Source organism: Mytilus edulis, chromosome 6 (assembly GCF_963676685.1).
Source record: "Mytilus edulis chromosome 6, xbMytEdul2.2, whole genome shotgun sequence".
In the NCBI taxonomy this organism is placed as follows: domain Eukaryota; kingdom Metazoa; phylum Mollusca; class Bivalvia; order Mytilida; family Mytilidae; genus Mytilus; species Mytilus edulis.
In genome coordinates this window covers 8,879,171-8,895,744 of record NC_092349.1, presented here as the reverse complement: position 1 = coordinate 8,895,744, position 16,574 = coordinate 8,879,171, and the positions used below count along the sequence as shown (strand labels likewise).

General features: G+C 34.5%; 3 protein-coding genes across 4 annotated transcripts in view; 1 reads left to right on the top strand and 2 right to left on the bottom strand.

The window, feature by feature from the left end:
- The window catches only part of LOC139526177 (uncharacterized), a 29,419-nt gene extending 26,558 nt beyond the window's left edge, over nt 1-2,861 (bottom strand). Inside the window, exon 1 of the mRNA XM_071321302.1 lies at nt 2,462-2,861. Coding sequence (XP_071177403.1) covers nt 2,462-2,649 — 188 coding nt within the window. The 5' untranslated portion in view covers nt 2,650-2,861. The remainder of the gene's footprint in view (nt 1-2,461) is intronic.
- A 54-nt stretch (nt 2,862-2,915) lies between these two features.
- LOC139527060 (uncharacterized) overlaps nt 2,916-16,574 on the top strand; it is a 32,626-nt gene continuing 18,967 nt past the window's right edge. For both annotated transcript variants that reach the window (XM_071322322.1, XM_071322323.1), the window contains exons 1-2: nt 2,916-3,093; nt 4,298-4,372. The gene's annotated coding sequence lies outside the window, so the exon portion shown is untranslated. The remainder of the gene's footprint in view (nt 3,094-4,297; nt 4,373-16,574) is intronic.
- LOC139526176 (zinc finger BED domain-containing protein 4-like) lies at nt 7,157-7,717 on the bottom strand. The gene has a single exon (XM_071321301.1). The coding sequence runs from the start codon at nt 7,715-7,717 to the stop codon at nt 7,157-7,159; it is 561 nt and encodes a 186-aa protein (XP_071177402.1).

Sequence of the window (16,574 nt, the reverse complement as noted above, 5' to 3'; positions counted from 1 at the left end):
GATTGATAAAGCTATTGAAGGGCTGATAAGACAGATTCCGATAATATACATAAATATAAATATGATCAGTTAGAGAAGATGTTGAATACCATCTTGATTAAAGAGTTTAAGACCACGCCCAATGCCCTGGCTGCTTTTAATATTTCAAATGGAACAACAGGGTGCAAATTGAAGTTCTTAGTATGTATATGTATGTAAACTTAATGTACAAAAATGATGTACAAGGGTAGGAATGCCCTTTACCGTCAGGCTTCACACTGTCATTTTTGGCTACCATGGCATAAGAATCAAATTTATCATTAGTCAAAATTTTACCCTGATTAGTCAAAATATTCCTATGATGAATTGTCAGAGGGGTCAAATGATTAATTAAACCTTTATTGTTGGAAAAAAAATAACATAGTTCGTCAAAATCTGTTGATTTTTTCCCCTTAAACTTAATTTGCAACCATCAAATCACCAATTGATGCTGTCTGAGCTTAAATTTACAAAACAATACAGTGTATACAAATCATAATTTATTACAAATCGCCCCACTTTTTCACCTACACGGCGATTCTTTTTAAAAGTGGGGCGTGTAGGGGGAAAAAGTGGGGCAATTAGGTGTGAGCCCATTTGTCCTGCTTTCCTGTACATGCTGTAACTCAGTCGGTTAACACACTGCCTTGTAACACGGTATCGGGATCGTTCGCCCTGATTACATGTTCGCCCTAGGGTCGTTCGCACTGAGTTTGTTCGCCCTGATAGTCCGTTCGCCCTGGGTTCATTCGCCCTATATTCATTTATGATATGTATATATGTTACATCAATGAAGGAAATATAATTATATATATTAAAATTTATGTATATCTATTAAAAGTTAAATACAGAATATTTGCGAAATTTATATTAATTATATAAAATTCTTGGCTGCATTATTACACTTTATTTCATAATTACTTTTAATTACTGTTGATTGAATTTTGATTGCCGATTAGGTGTCATTTGAAACCTTTGATATCACTGATTGTTTTATAAATTGTCTTGTTTTATGTCAAATACTTTGTAGTCTTTGAATTCACAGAAACTTATCCTCGTAACAGCAAGACAACAACTTAGTCTTAAGTTGTTTTACATTTAAAAATACAATGTAGTGCTGAAATTCCGAGAAACTTATATTTCCTAGTAACGTAATTACATACAGATACAAACTTAAATTAGTCCTAATACCTTGAAGTCACAATGATCTTGTAGTCCTGAAATGTACTGAAACTGATGATCACTGATAACCTAGTATAGCAGCTAGCTTTAGACAAGTTAACATGAAACATCGTAAATAATCGGCGAAATTGTAGACTGACTTCAACACACATGACACATTCAATTATATACACACAACGCAACACTATACTAAACAAGAATGTGTCCACAGTACACGGATGCCCCACTCACACTATCATTTTCTATGTTTAAAGGACTGTGAAATTGGAATAAATTCTCTAATTTGGCATTAAAATTAGAATGATCTTATCAAAGGGAACATGTATACTAAGTTTCAAGTTGATTGGACTTCTACTTTATCAAAAACTACCTTGACCAAAAACTTTAACCTGAAATTTGCACTATCATTTTCTATGTTCAGTGAACCGTAAAATTGGGGTAAAAACTCTAATTTGGCATTTAAATTAGAAAGATCATATCATAGGGCACATGTATACTAAGTTTCAAGTTGATTGGACTTCAACTTCATCAAAAACTACCTTGACCAAAAACTTTAACCTGAAATTTGCACTATCATTTTCTATGTTCAGTGAACCGTAAAATTGGGGTCAAAACTCTAATTTGGCATTTAAATTAGAAAGATCATATCATAGGGCACATGTATACTAAGTTTCAAGTTGATTGGACTTCAACTTCATCAAAAACTACCTTGACCAAAAACTTTAACCTGAAGCCAAAAACTTTAACCTGAAATTTGCACTATCATTTTCTATGTTCAGTGAACCGTAAAATTGGGGTCAAAACTCTAATTTGGCATTTAAATTAGAAAGATCATATCATAGGGCACATGTATACTAAGTTTCAAGTTGATTGGACTTCAACTTCATCAAAAACTACCTCGACCAAAAACTTTAACCTGAAGCGGGACAGACGGACGAACGGACGAACGAACAGACGGACGAACGGACGCACAGACCAGAAAACATAATGCCCATAAATGGAGCATAAAAATAAAATCAGGGCGAACGGACTCGGGGCAAACAGGTATTAGGGCGAACCAGAATCAGGGCGGACGGACCCGGATTCTTGTAACACAGAGGTCCCGTTGGAGATGATTTTGTATGCAGAAATTATCATGCTCTCCAGTTACCAAATAGTATGCAGATTGTGAACGTGTGTGGGAGAGTGAGGATGGTGCGAATTTGTATTGGGAGAGAAGGGACCTGAGACCATAATAAAAAGTAACAAAAACTAAACCTACTGTTTGGATAAATAACGAATGCTCCATTCCAAGGTCTCGGCTTCCAATTCATCTGGGGTTAACTGTTGGCTCACAAGTCGGAAAGGAAGGTCTTCACTCTCTTCAGTCTCTACAATTACATTTGTGCAAAAATCTAATAAAAATTTCTTGAAAGATTCGTTGTCATTCGCATACGAACTTTCCATCATGCATTTGCAATATTCGTTGTTTACGCCATCGATGGTTTCCTGTGTTGACAAGTGTTTTTGTGCACTAGATTTGATGATGTCACGAAAAGCGGGAAATTCGTCCACTGTACCGAAAAGTATGATGTCCCTCTACACCTAAAACAAGACGTAGTGCTGTGCTACACAAATCCTGTATAAAAGTTCAGTGTGACAGTTTTTATAATATAAATAAGTTATCATCTGAGCATTTTTTCGTATATATAGTTTATACATAAATGACACAAAAACTATTATAAAAACTGAATCACATGATTTTCATGTTCTTTTGGTTATAACTTGTTTTCGTTCTCTTATCACATCTTAGCCTGGTATCCCGGCCCGATATCGAGCTGTGCGTCGTAAGGTCTGACAAGATTAGCCAGGACCCAGTAGCAGCTAGTCATCAGTCATCAACATTATACTGAGGTATTTTTCTTCTGGTTGCATTTGACATGAACTAAATATTGAAAAAAGTCTGTCTGTCTGTCTGTCTGTCTGTCTGTCTGTCTGTCTGTCTGTCTGTCTGTCTGTCTGTCTGTCTGTCTGTCTGTCTGTCTGTCTGTCTGTCTGTCTGTCTGTCTGTCTGTCTGTCTGTCTGTCTGTCTGTCTGTCTGTCTGTCTGTCTGTCTGTCTGTCTGTCTGTCTGTCTGTCTGTCTGTCTGTCTGTCTGTCTGTCTGTCTGTCTGTCTGTCTGTCTGTCTGTCTGTCTGTCTGTCTGTCTGTCTGTCTGTCTGTCTGTCTGTCTGTCTGTCTGTCTGTCTGTCTGTCTGTCTGTCTGTCTGTCTGTCTGTCTGTCTGTCTGTCTGTCTGTCTGTCTGTCTGTCTGTCTGTCTGTCTGTCTGTCTGTCTGTCTGTCTGTCTGTCTGTCTGTCTGTCTGTCTGTCCGTCCGTCCGTCCGTCCGTCCGTCCGTCCGTCCGTCCGTCCGTCCGTCTGTCTGTCTGTCTGAAAGGAACATGTAAGACTTGCAACAAAATTTTCCACATACACAGTACATGCAAGTTTACGAAAATTTTGTGGCATGTCTTACATGTACCTTTCATACCTTTAGTCTTATTGATAAATCATAATAATCCAGAGTCCAGTTTGAAGGTCATTTAAGCTTCCGTACACCTTCATGCATATTCTGATCATGCTGATTTAATCACATCATGATATCTCATAGGGGTAAACTCTGTAGAAGGAAAATGACAGATATTTTAAGTTCATTTTTTGCAATAACTAATACAAATTTGTCAATTAAAAGTTTTGCTATAATTTCAAAAACATGTTCTATATTGGTATTGTTTTCTAATTTTAATTTGCGTATTTAAGGCAATAGACAGTTTTGGCTTCAACAGTCTACATAAATATTAACTTTATACAGAAAATTTGCCCTTTTAAAATATTAAGTTTTCACAAATATTACAATTTTGATACAAAGTAAAATTATTTCTTAAAACACTGCAAAAAAAATCATTCTGATTGGTATAGTGGTATTGTCATACAATGTCATAAAGTGCATTGAAATGAACTGTTATAGCAAATCCTTGGTTATATAAACATCAAATTCCTACACAAAATGTTATCACACACTGCAGGTGCTTAGCTTAGTGCTTCTTAAAAAAATCTTATTTTTGACATCTTTTTCAGAGGTGAAAGTTTGCTAACAGAATAAAGAAATTATATGAAGATTTATTGAAGACAGTTCTTAATATATTGAATCAGGTAATATTTTATGCTCCAGTCGTAGCCTGTGGGTATTAAGTTCCTCTGAAACTACTGGGCCAAATTTAACCAAACTTAGCCACAATCATTATTAGGGTATCTTGTTTAAAAAATGTGTGGGGTGATCCAGCCAAACAACCAAGATGGCAGCCATGACTATAAATAGAACATAGGGGTAAAATGGGGATTTTGGCTTATTACTCTGAAACCAAAGCATTTAGTGCAAATCTGACAAGGTTAAATTGTGTATCAAGTCAATATTTATCTGCCCTGAAATTAACAGATGAATTGGTCAAAGGGTTGTTGGGTTGCTGCCCCCCAATTGGTAATTTTTGGTGGAAGAAGACGTTAAGTCTTCTGAAGACCTATGGGACCGACTTTAAACTCATTGAGCCTCCGTATGCCGCATTCGTTTCTGTGTATTACAATTTCATAACAACTTATGATTCCTGATACCGATTTTTACACATGATTAAGCATCTGAATCATTTAATTTGTAAATTAGGATTGAAAAACAATCACTATCGTAAATATGACCTTTTTATTTATGTAAATAAATAGATTTCATCTCATCCACATGAAATCCATGAACGTTATTTGTTTACTTGTAACCGGATGTTTTTACTGTAGATATTTGTAGTACGCATGCGTGAATTTGGTATCGGGACAACTCGCCCTGTTTACAAGTTCGCCCTTGAAGTTACTAATTTGCAATCTTGCAGACAAGAAGATTTTGTTTTTAATAAATAAAAAGGATCTATTTCTCATTAAATTTGTGTCTTTAAGTATTGTTTTCCTTGTCATGTGAATTAGATGCCTTTCTACTTCAAATGGTTTGAATCTATTTATAAAATTATTCAAGACTCAGTTGACAAGAGCAGTATGTTACTGTTGGGAGAATTTGATTAAACTCTAAATGCTCATAGAATAAGAAATATAATTGAAACTGAATAATTTATTGCAATATAAATATAAATCCCTTTTGACAAGAGAAATCTGACTTTTGTCAGAAATATTTTTTTCACATGTGTAAAGGTAATCACGTGTGACGGCCATATTGGTTTGTTTACAGATATGTGAAGAAGCCTATAGAACCATGACCTAAACATAAATAGTCTCTGAAAGCGTAAACTTTATGCAATACTATTTTATCAATCATGATTATTTTCATAAATTTAAATTTGATTATTTAAAGAAATAAAATTATAACAATTACGATTTTAGATAAGAGATTCTACTCAGACATGCTTTGATCTATTTATAGCCAAATTAGTTTACCTGTGTGAAAATGTAAATAATTTGTTTACTAAACAAGTAAAGACAAACTATGGATGGAAGATACTAATTTACATAAATATTTCAGGACATTTGATTGATTTTGATAAATATAGGATGTAAAAACTGCAAGTGGAAACAAATTTAATCATTAGCTACATAATCAGCTGATAATTTTTCTCGCAAACATCGTGGTGATGTAACTGATAAAAATCACTCCATCAATCATCCAGCCCTTTCACATATTAAGCAATAGATCTACTTATTATTGTAGAATACTCATTGAATATACATTCATCGTCTAATTGAATATATCGGGTAATCAGATATTTTTAGCTGACATTTTGGGTATCCGATTGTCCGGAGTCTACTGTACTACCATAAACATGATAAAGATAGTAAATAGTATTTTTTCACTAATTTATGTATGTAACAAGCCTTGCTATTTTTATGCTCCATTTATGGGCATTATGTTTTCTGGTCTCTCCGTTCGTCCTGCTTCTGGTTATAAAGTTTATGGTCGAGGTAGTTTTTGATGAAGTTGAAATCCAATCAACTTGAAACTTAGTGCACATGTGTTCCTTATGATATGATCTTCTTAATTTTACTGCCAATTTAAAGATTTTACCTAATTTTCACAGTCCACTGAACATAGAAAATGATTGTACGGATGGGAAATCCATGTACTTATGACCTTTTCTTGTTTGAAGAAAAAAAAATACATCATAACGATAATGGAACAAAGCAGCCTTGGTAAGTGGGGCTGCTTTTGTGGTAATTCAGGTTACCTTTTATTCACCTTCTTCCACCTCAGAGCTATCAGCTCTTTGATTAAAGAAATTTTGCCGTTCTTGGTTATTATCTTGAATACTATTATAGATAGAGATAAACTGTGAACAGCAAAAGTGTTCAGCAAAGTAAGATCTACAAATAAGTCAACATAACCAAAATGGTCATTTGAACCCTTAAGCAGTAATTGCCCTTTATAGTCATTTTTTATCAATTTTCAGTAATTTGGTAAATTTTTGTAAATTTTCACAATATATTTTCCTCTGTAACCATGGTAACTAAAGGGCAAAGTTTATTATAGATAGAGAAAATTGTAAGTAGCAAGAATGTTCAGTAAAGTAAGATCTACAAACACATCACCATCACCAAAACACAATTTTGTCATGATTCCATCTGTGTCCTTTGTTTAATACATGTATGCACCAGACATGGGGTCAATTACATTTGAAAGTAATTAATTACATTCAATTACAATTACAAAATCTTCAATTAAATTACACATTACATTTGACTTTTTTTACCAATGTAATTAATTACATTCCAATTACTTGGCAAATGTAATTAATTACTTCAATTACATTTGAAAGGAAATTTAAGATAAAACATTGAAAACATGCATTTATTCTATGATATGTACATAAGTATTATACATTGCTCTATAGTTATAACAATTAGACAGTGTTCAACTAGTATATACATTTTTGTATTGTGTCATATAACTTATTTAAGCATTTTCCCATTACATTTGACCATCATCAGCTTTTCAAATGTTCCATCAGCCAGTCTGCACCTTTCCGGCCTAAATGTTTTTCCAGCAGTGCTAAATAAGCGTTCAACTGGTGCAGATGTGGCTGGAATAGCTAAATATTGCACTGCTAACTTAGCTAGACGTGGTAAACGTTGACAGTTACTATGCCAATACAAAAGAGGGTCTTTTGACATATCAATACAATTATCTGACAAGTAATCATCCATTTCTGAACTTACAGAAATCCCTGAAGGGTTTCTTTTTCTTTCCACTGATGGGGCTGGCATGAAACTGAAAAGATCATCATTTTTTGCTCGCTTACATGGGGGAGAATTTTGATCACAAGGGGGCTCAGATGATGTAGGGACTTGACTAAGTTTGTCCTTAACAACAGCTAAACACTGATCAATCTGTTCAGTTTCACACCATCTGGTCTTAAATCTTGGGTCTAAAAAGCTAGCAAGAATATATGCTTCATCCTCTACAAACTGAAACAATCTTTCTTCAACAGAAGATTTCAATGATTTTATCATTTTACAATTATAGTCAACTGATATAAGTTTTAACTGGTGTTTTAATCCAAGTGTTACAGGAATTGGCAAGCTATAAGGTTATATTTATTGGTTATTTAAGTCCTTGAATAAAGTTAATTATGTTAAATCAATGTCTTAAAATATCTATCTAAAACTACTAATTAAGGTCAAGACAGTGACTTCCTAGTGGTTTCTTTTAAAATTATGGCATGTGTCTACATTTTTTTTTATCATTCAATACAAAATGAAGAATCTACCATGGTTGTGTTAATACAGAAAGTATACTGTGAAGGCTTTTCTTTGTCAGCTTACAACATTTGTTAAGATTATTGCTTTTAATAATTTTTTGAGAAAACACAAGATTTAATCTTTTGATCCAAAATTTCAAATGTAATTGACTTGTAATTGAAATGTAATTGGAAGGTTGGGATTGATTTTGGGAGTTTTGGTCCCAACATTTTAGGAATTAGGGGCCAAAAAGGGCCCAAATAAGCATTTTCTTGGTTTTCGCACTATAACTTTAGTTTAAGTGAATAGAAATCTATGAAATTTTGACACAAGGTTTATGACCACAAAAGGAAGGTTGGGATTGATTTTGGGAGTTCGGTTCCAACAGTTTAGGAATTAGGGGCCAAAAAAGGGCCCAACTAAGCATTATTTTTGGTTTTCGCACAATTACTTTAGCATAAGTAAATAGAATCAGTGAAATTTAAACACAAGGTTTATGACCACAAAAGGAAGGTTGGGATTGATTTTGGGGGTTGAGGTCCCAACAGTTTAGGAATGAGGGGCCAAAAAGGGGCCCAAATAAGCATTATTCTTGGTTTTCGCACCATAACTTAAGTATAAGTAAATAGAAATCTATGAAATTTAAACACAAGGTTTATGACCATAAAAGGAAGGTTGGGTTTGATTTTGGGAGTTTTGGTCCCAACAGTTTAGGAATAAGGGGCCCAAAGGGTCCAAAATTGAACTTTGTTTGATTTCATCAAAAATTGAATAATTGGGGTTCTTTGACATGCTAAATCTAACTGTGTATGTAGATTCTTAATTTTTGGTCCCGTTTTCAAATTGGTCTACATTAAGGTCCAAAGGGTCCAAAATTAAACTTAGTTTGAGTTTAACAAAAATTGAATCCTTGGGGTTCTTTAATATGTTGAATCTAAAAATGTACTTAGATTTTTGATTATTGGCCCAGTTTTCAAGTTGGTCCAAATCGGGGTCCAAAATTAAACTTTGTTTGATTTCATCAAAAATTGAATAATTGGGGTTCTTTGATATGCCAAATCTAACTGTATGTAGATTTTTAATTTTGGTCCCGTTTTCAAATTGGTCTACATTAAAGTCCAAAGGGTCCAAAATTAAACTAAATTTGATTTTAACAAAAATTGAATTCTTGGACTTTTTGATATGCTGAATCTAAACATGTACTTAGATTTTTGTTTATGGGCCCAGTTTTCAAGTTGGTTCAAATCAGGATCCAAAATTATTATATTAAGTATTGTGCAATAGCAATAAATTTTCAATTGCACAGTATTCAGCAATAGCAAGAAATCTTCAATTGCACAGTATTGTGCAATAGCAAGAAATCTTCAATTGCACAGTATTGTGCAATAGTAAATATTTTCAATTGCACAGTATTGCGCAATAGCAAGAAATATCTAATTGCACAATATTGTGCAATAGCAAGAAATTTTCAATTGATTGGAGTTATCTGTCTTTGTCCAGAATAGTAGTTGAGTCAACTTAAATCATTGTTTTATACAATATACAATGTATATTCACTTTTACTACCAACTGATAAATTAAAACAATCTTTACCATTCAGTGATAACAAGCACCTTTTGTTACATTTTAATATTTTATGATGTATTTAAATGAGTAGTTATTGTAACAGTTGCAAACTCCATTAGAAATTTGAATTGAGATCAGTTTTGGAAAAAGGGAAAGGGGGATGTGAAAAACAATGGGGGGGGGGGGGGGGGTTAAAGTTTTCTCATTTCAGATTTCATAAATAAAAAGAAAATTTCTTCAAACATTTTTTTGAGAGGATTAATATTCAACAGCATAGTGAATTGCTCAAAGGCAAAAAAAATATTTTAAGTTCATTAGACCACATTTATTCTATGTCAGAAACCTATGCTGTGTCAACTATTTAATCACAATCCAAATTTAGAGCTGTATCAAGCTTAAATGTTGTGTCCATACTTGCCCCATTCGTTCAGGGTTCAACCTCTGCGGTCGTATAAAGCTGCACCCTGCAGAGCATCTGGTTGTTTTTTATGCCCCCGCCATAGTGGAGGGGACATTAAGTTTTACCCTTGTCTGGACGTCCCAAAGTTCGTTTCCCTAATCTAACCTTAGATTGCCTCACTATAACTGTTTTTGAGTTATGTCCCTTCATAACTTTATATTATAGATAATTTGTCCTAACTTTTGAGGGTTGTACCTCTACATTCCTATCAGTGAAACCTTGACAGAACTAGGACAAGCTATACAGAGATTAGTAATTAGAGCATGCCCCAGCGCAGAATATAGGAAATATTAAGACAATATTTCTGTAACTCTTATATCAAATACACTATTCAATAGTTTGAGAAATGAATAGATGCAAAAGCTCAATCAAGTAGTTCAAACTATTATGTCAGCAAACAGAACTGAACTAAACGTTGCTGGAAAAGGAGAATTTCACATTTGGATTGATCAACACATATACAGAGGCAGTAGTAGCGGATCTTGCTATTAAGGGTATAATTGGTTTAGATTTTCTGAAGAAAAATCGATGTCTGATTAATTTACAAGAAGAACATATGGTTTGCCATAACCAGGTGATACCACTCACTGAACTTCACTGGACAGCTTGGTTGTTTATAGAGTGTCAGTCCGTGAAGGGATACATGCATACAGCCAGGTACAGAAGGTTAAAAAGTCAGAGGTCACATTATCAAATATCTGTCAACAAAGAATGAAGAAGGCTTAGGAATGATTGAACCCTGTGACAAATTCATAGCAAAGGACAGTGCCTTAATGGCAAGAACTTTGATAAAAGCCTCAGAAACCATACCACTGCGCTTTATGAATGTCTCAAATGTAGTAAAGATATTTAGAGCTGGGACAATTGTTGGAAAAACAAGCCCTGTCAAGGACGTGATAAGTGTCGACAAAAATATTACTGATATACAAAAGGATCAGAACCTAAAAATTGAATTACAAAAATTACTGAGTAATTGCAGCGGAAATCTTAGCCAGGAGCAAAAGCGAGGATTTGAAAATTTTTATTAATGAATACAAAGATCTTTTCAGCATCCAACAGGGACTTGGGTCGAAGTAACTCAATGCGCCACACCATAAATACAGGAAATAATGCACCAGTAAAACAACCGCCTCACCGCACACCTATTTATATGCGAGAGGAAGTCGATAGGTATATCGATGAAAAGCTTCAACATGGAGTATTTTAGCCAACAAACGGTCCGTGGTTGTCTGGGATAGTACTGGTAAAGAAAAAGAATGCCAATCAAGCTTTTGTGTTAGTCTAAACATATTTTATTGTTCCAAAAGACAAATGATTTAGACACAAGTTTTTCAACTTAGTAACGTCTTCTCACTTTTGTGTTGATTATCACAAGGTTAACGATTTAACAGTAAAAGATGCATACCAATTTCCCCTCATCGTCAACTCATTGGAGCAATTATCCGGAAATAAATGGTTCTCTTCTTTAGACCTGTGTTCGGGGTACTGGCAGGTAGAAATGGAAGGGATAGATCGCTCGAAAACTGCATTTGCCTCCCAACAGGGACTGTTTCAATTTAGACACTGAGATGCCATTCGGTCTAGGGGATTATATGTCTAGATTATCTGGACGATATAATTGTTGTAAAATCATTTGAGGAGATGTTCAGGAATCTTAGATCGTTTTTTGATTGGCTAAAGGGGGCTGGCCTAAAGCTATAGCCCAAGAAGTGCACACTATTTGCAAAGAAAGTTAATTTTCTAGGGCATGTCGTTACGGTGGAGGGTTTTGCCACGGACCGAGAAAAGATAAAGACCATCAAAGATTGGCCCATTCCAGTTGATGTGTGCGAACTACGATCATTCTTGGGTATATATGGTTATTACCGGATGTACATAGAAAAATTTGCAAAAATCGCTAAATGTCTCCATCAACTAACTGAAAAGAGATGGAAGTACTTTTGAACAGAAGAATTCCAGAAAGCTTTTGAATTCTTAAAAGGAAAGCTAGCTAAAGCATACATTCTTGCTCATCCAATCTTATCTAGACCATTTATTCTAGACACTGACGCGAGTAATAATGCTATCAGAGCTGTGCTATCACAGGATGGTAAAGAGAGAGTTATTGCTTTTGGAAGCAGAACCCTATCAAAAACAGAACGGAAATATTGTGTCACCAAAAAGAACTTTTAATAGTGGTACACTTTGTCAAAAAAATTGTCATTTTCTGTATGGCCGAACATTAATCGTTCGACCCGACCACATCTCATTGCAATGGCTGTTAAACTAAAAAAAAACGCAGAGGGACAATTAGCAAGATGGCTTGAGGTGTTGAGTATGTATGACATGAAAATAAAACACAGACTAGGAAGTCAGCACCAGAACGCAGATGCGTCAAGTAGGAAACCTTGTAGACAGTGTGGATATAGCTCTGATTGGAAGGCACAACAACTTGCACAGACAGTGTCATCAAAGCCCGATGAATGTGAAAGAGACACGAAGGACGACGCAGAAATATCACTCAAACATCTTCAAGACAATGACAAAAATTTGCAAATTGTAAGACAGAGGATACAAGATGGACACAAGCCAAAGATGACAAATCTAGGAGAGTACAATTATTTATTAAAAGCTTATGGTCGCAGTTTGATAACATGAAGATTCAGGATGAAGTACTTTGCTAAGTGCACAGAGACAGTAACAAAATTAATGTAGAGTGATAGTACCCCTCAAAGGAAAGACGTCGAAATATTTGGAGAAACAGAGGGATGACAAAAGTATATCCTAGTCATTAGCGATTATTACAGCAAATGGACTGAAAGCTTTCCAATGCCTAACATACTTGCATCAACTGTAGCCAATATATTAGTAGTAGAGGTTATTACGTGATTCGGTGTGCCTACTGTATTTCACTCTGACCAAGGTGCTCAGTTCAAGAAATGTGTCAGTTGTTACAGATAGTCAAGACTAGAACCACACCCTATCATCCGAAGTGTGACGGAATGGTAGAGGGATTTAATGGCACATTGGCAAACATGTTGACTGCTTATGTTGATGAACACCATTCGAATAGGAATTGCTTACTGCCCTACGTTATGATGACATATCGATCAGCTCAGCATGGGACCACAGGATGTACGCCTAATCGCATGATCGAAGTTGCTACACCTGTGACCTTATGTACGAGGTACCTGGTTATTTAAAGCAAATTCCACAAAACAAATGGGCATGGGATTTTCAAGAACGAATGGAAGAAGCTCACCACTTTGTTAGAAAACACGAAGGACAGGAAATGGTGAGTCAGAAAAAGTACTGTGACAATCAGCATAGGCGACTGTGCGGTTAATACAGGTAAATACGTGCACCGGTAAACATTAATACAGAGTGTGCGCTGATTAAGCAGTGCACAGGCGGGACAGGTTAGAAAGTGCACGGGATAGTAGTGCACAGGTAGAATACAGCAAAGTTTTGGATAGTGCACAGGATAGCACTGGTTGCTGCTGGACAGATAAAGTCTGTGAAAAGACAGCAACACGTCCAACACCTTACTGGTGGTCGTCAGAGGCCTAATTAACAGGTTAAAGATAGATATATAAGAAACGGTTCATCTTCCTATATCCAGGGGTAAACTCTAGTATGATACCCATAAGTAACCACACCGAGTACGTGACATTTCAATCAAATGTTATGAAACTTATACACAATGCTTATTACCACAAAATACAGATCAAGTTGGAATAACTGTTCTAGAGTTATGTCCCTTTAAAGATGGAGAAATTGCTGAATTTTTCGTTTCCGTTCACTAACTTATACAAAATTTTTATTACCACAAAATACAGATCAAGTTTGATTTTTGAGGCTATCACTGTTATTGTCCTAGAGTTATGCCCCTTTACAAATGTAAAAAATGCTGATTATTTGGGTTTCCATTCTTAAACTTTAGTTTTCCTTGTACAAATGCTATGACACTTATACACAATGCTTATTACCACAAAACATAGATAAAGTTTGAATTTTGGTGGCATCACTTCAACGGTTCTAGAGTTATGCCCCTTTATAAATAGAAAAAATGCTGAATTTTTCGTTTCTTTTCTCTTACTTACGTTTGCCTTAACCTTAAATGTTATGAAACTTATACATAATGGTTATTACTACAAAACTCAGATCAAGTACATATTTGGGTAGTGTCACTATAACTGTTTTTAAGTTATGTCCCTTCATAACTTTATATTATAGATAAGTGGGGGCATCATCTTTCAACCTTTATTGAAAAAAGTTTTAAGGAGGAATCTTCAACTGCACAGTATTGCTCAATAGATTTTTATGATCTTTGTCCATATTTTTTGTGTGTCAGAAATCTATTTATATTATGTCAACTTTTTTTATCACAATCCAAATTCAGACATAATTTTACAAGTTGGAATATTGTGTCCAAATTTGTCCCAACTGTTAAGGGTTGGACCTCTGCAGTCCTATCAGGCTTCGATCACCGAAGCATTTTATTTTGTTTTGGTCTTTTTTTTTTTAAACTATAAGCAATATGTCATCTATATTTATGTATCGAGTAACTGTATGGTGTATATGTCGTGTACAAGTTGCGATTTTGTACAGGTTATAACATGAACAAAAATATTGTACATGTTATAACTTGTATAATGCAAAAATACAAGTTATAACATGTACAAAAGTACCTCATACATGTTATAACCTGTACAAAATATTGCTTAAAAATGGTTTTAACTTGTACAAAATTTAAAATAAAGTAAAATATACATTTAAATTCACCAATGCATAAAGAACAACAATAAATAGACCAGAACGTGTCTTTTTCTGTAGAGGACAATGATCACAAAGTTTCAGAAATATATGTTTCATGGATCTACTCTTTAACATTTTTGGCCTACAACATGACTTACGTAAATTTATAACTCAATTTTTGTTTATAAACTATAAGATCATTGCATGAGGCGAATGTCATTTTGATATGTTTTAAATATATATCCTCTACTTTGAAAGCATGTATTTGTGGCCTTTGGATGTTGTCTGCTCCACGGACAGGTTGTTTTTTTAGACACATACCCCATTTCAATTCTTTGTAAACACATCTATCCTGACTATCCTCTTATGTCTTTTAGTGTCAACTAGAATAAAAGTATTTTACTATTGCCTTCAAAGTGGACACTTACAATTATAATTCATCAAATAAAGATATGTCCATAGATAGTCATAAGAGATCATAAGACATGTCCTAAGACTTATGACAGGTCTTAGGAATGCTTCGTAATACCGACCCCTGGACATTAACTGGGACAACATCCCTAATGCGCCTCGAAATGAGGAACTCAAAAGTCATGTGTAAAGAAAAAATCTCTGTGTAGTGATATTGGATATGTTTCTAATTTTTACAAATGACTGAACTTAACCATTTGTGGTGATTAGGAAAGTAGAGGTACATAGAATAAATGTGTAAAAACTATGGAGCTATAAAATGTGTCCAAAGTATTAAATTTTCAAAGAACTTATTGTGTTAAAAAGTGGATTATTTTACCACAAGGAGCCACATCACAAAAGGATGTTCGGGGTATGCTAATTTACGGGAAAAGTAATCTCATTTTGTACCCCGAAAATTTAACCGCATTTGTGAAAATGTCACAGCTAACTAACGAGCTATCCAAGTTTACGATATGGACTGATCTACAGGAAAAAACGTTACCATTACCGCCTATGTAAAAACAATTAAAGATATTGACCCAACTGTAGCAAAAAGGGACAAACACACTAACATGAAGGAATAATAAAAAAGTTATGAAAATGTTATTGAGGTCAATATCATCTGTTGCGATAATAGAAAAATATCCTTATTTTTTTATTTTGTACAAGTTAAAAACATTTTTAAGCAATATTTTGTACAGGTTATAACATGTATGGGGTACTTTTGTACTCACAAGGAAGCTATTAAACCAAGAGTTCCAAATGGTGAAGTTGAAATCATCGCTTCGTAAAGGAGTTAGTTCGGTAACGGCCATATTTGGCCCCAATTATAATGTTCATAGTTACAAGACAATAAATGCTTTAAGTTGCCTTAAAGACATGTGAGAAAGTTAAACAGAACTGTTTTTGTCAAAGTTTAATTCTAACACGTTGATTTTTACATCCCAAAAAGGTCAAGATAATGGATTTTTGTGAAATTTGACAAAATCAGCTGGATTTCAACCAAATAAAGGACCAGGAAACATAGAGCGCAGGCGTCGACAAGCTTAATATTCAAATACAACATGTGAAATGTCTTCACAAACATTATTTTAAAGGATCTTTGTTGTCGACGTATGCGCTCTATGTTTCCTGTCCAATAATCTATGGAAATTTACCCATTTTCATTGATTTTTTTCGTGAAAATCAATATGAGTACAACTTGTGACGTCATAATGAAACGCAGAAACGTGAAATTTTCAATAAAATGGCTTATATCCTATCTAGTCAATGTATTAGCTATAATTTATCGTGATATTGGTCAATAAATCCGAATTTGAAATTGACGCTAAAAAAGGGGGCCATTTTAGGACCTTATCGAACATACTCCTTTTACGGACGCCATCACGAGTTGGTTGACCGTTATAGAATAAC

What these genes read in the sequence shown, in the direction of transcription:
- LOC139526176 (XM_071321301.1), bottom strand. Translation starts at nt 7,717, where the DNA reads ATGATAAAATCATTGAAATCTTCTGTTGAAGAAAGATTGTTTCAGTTT.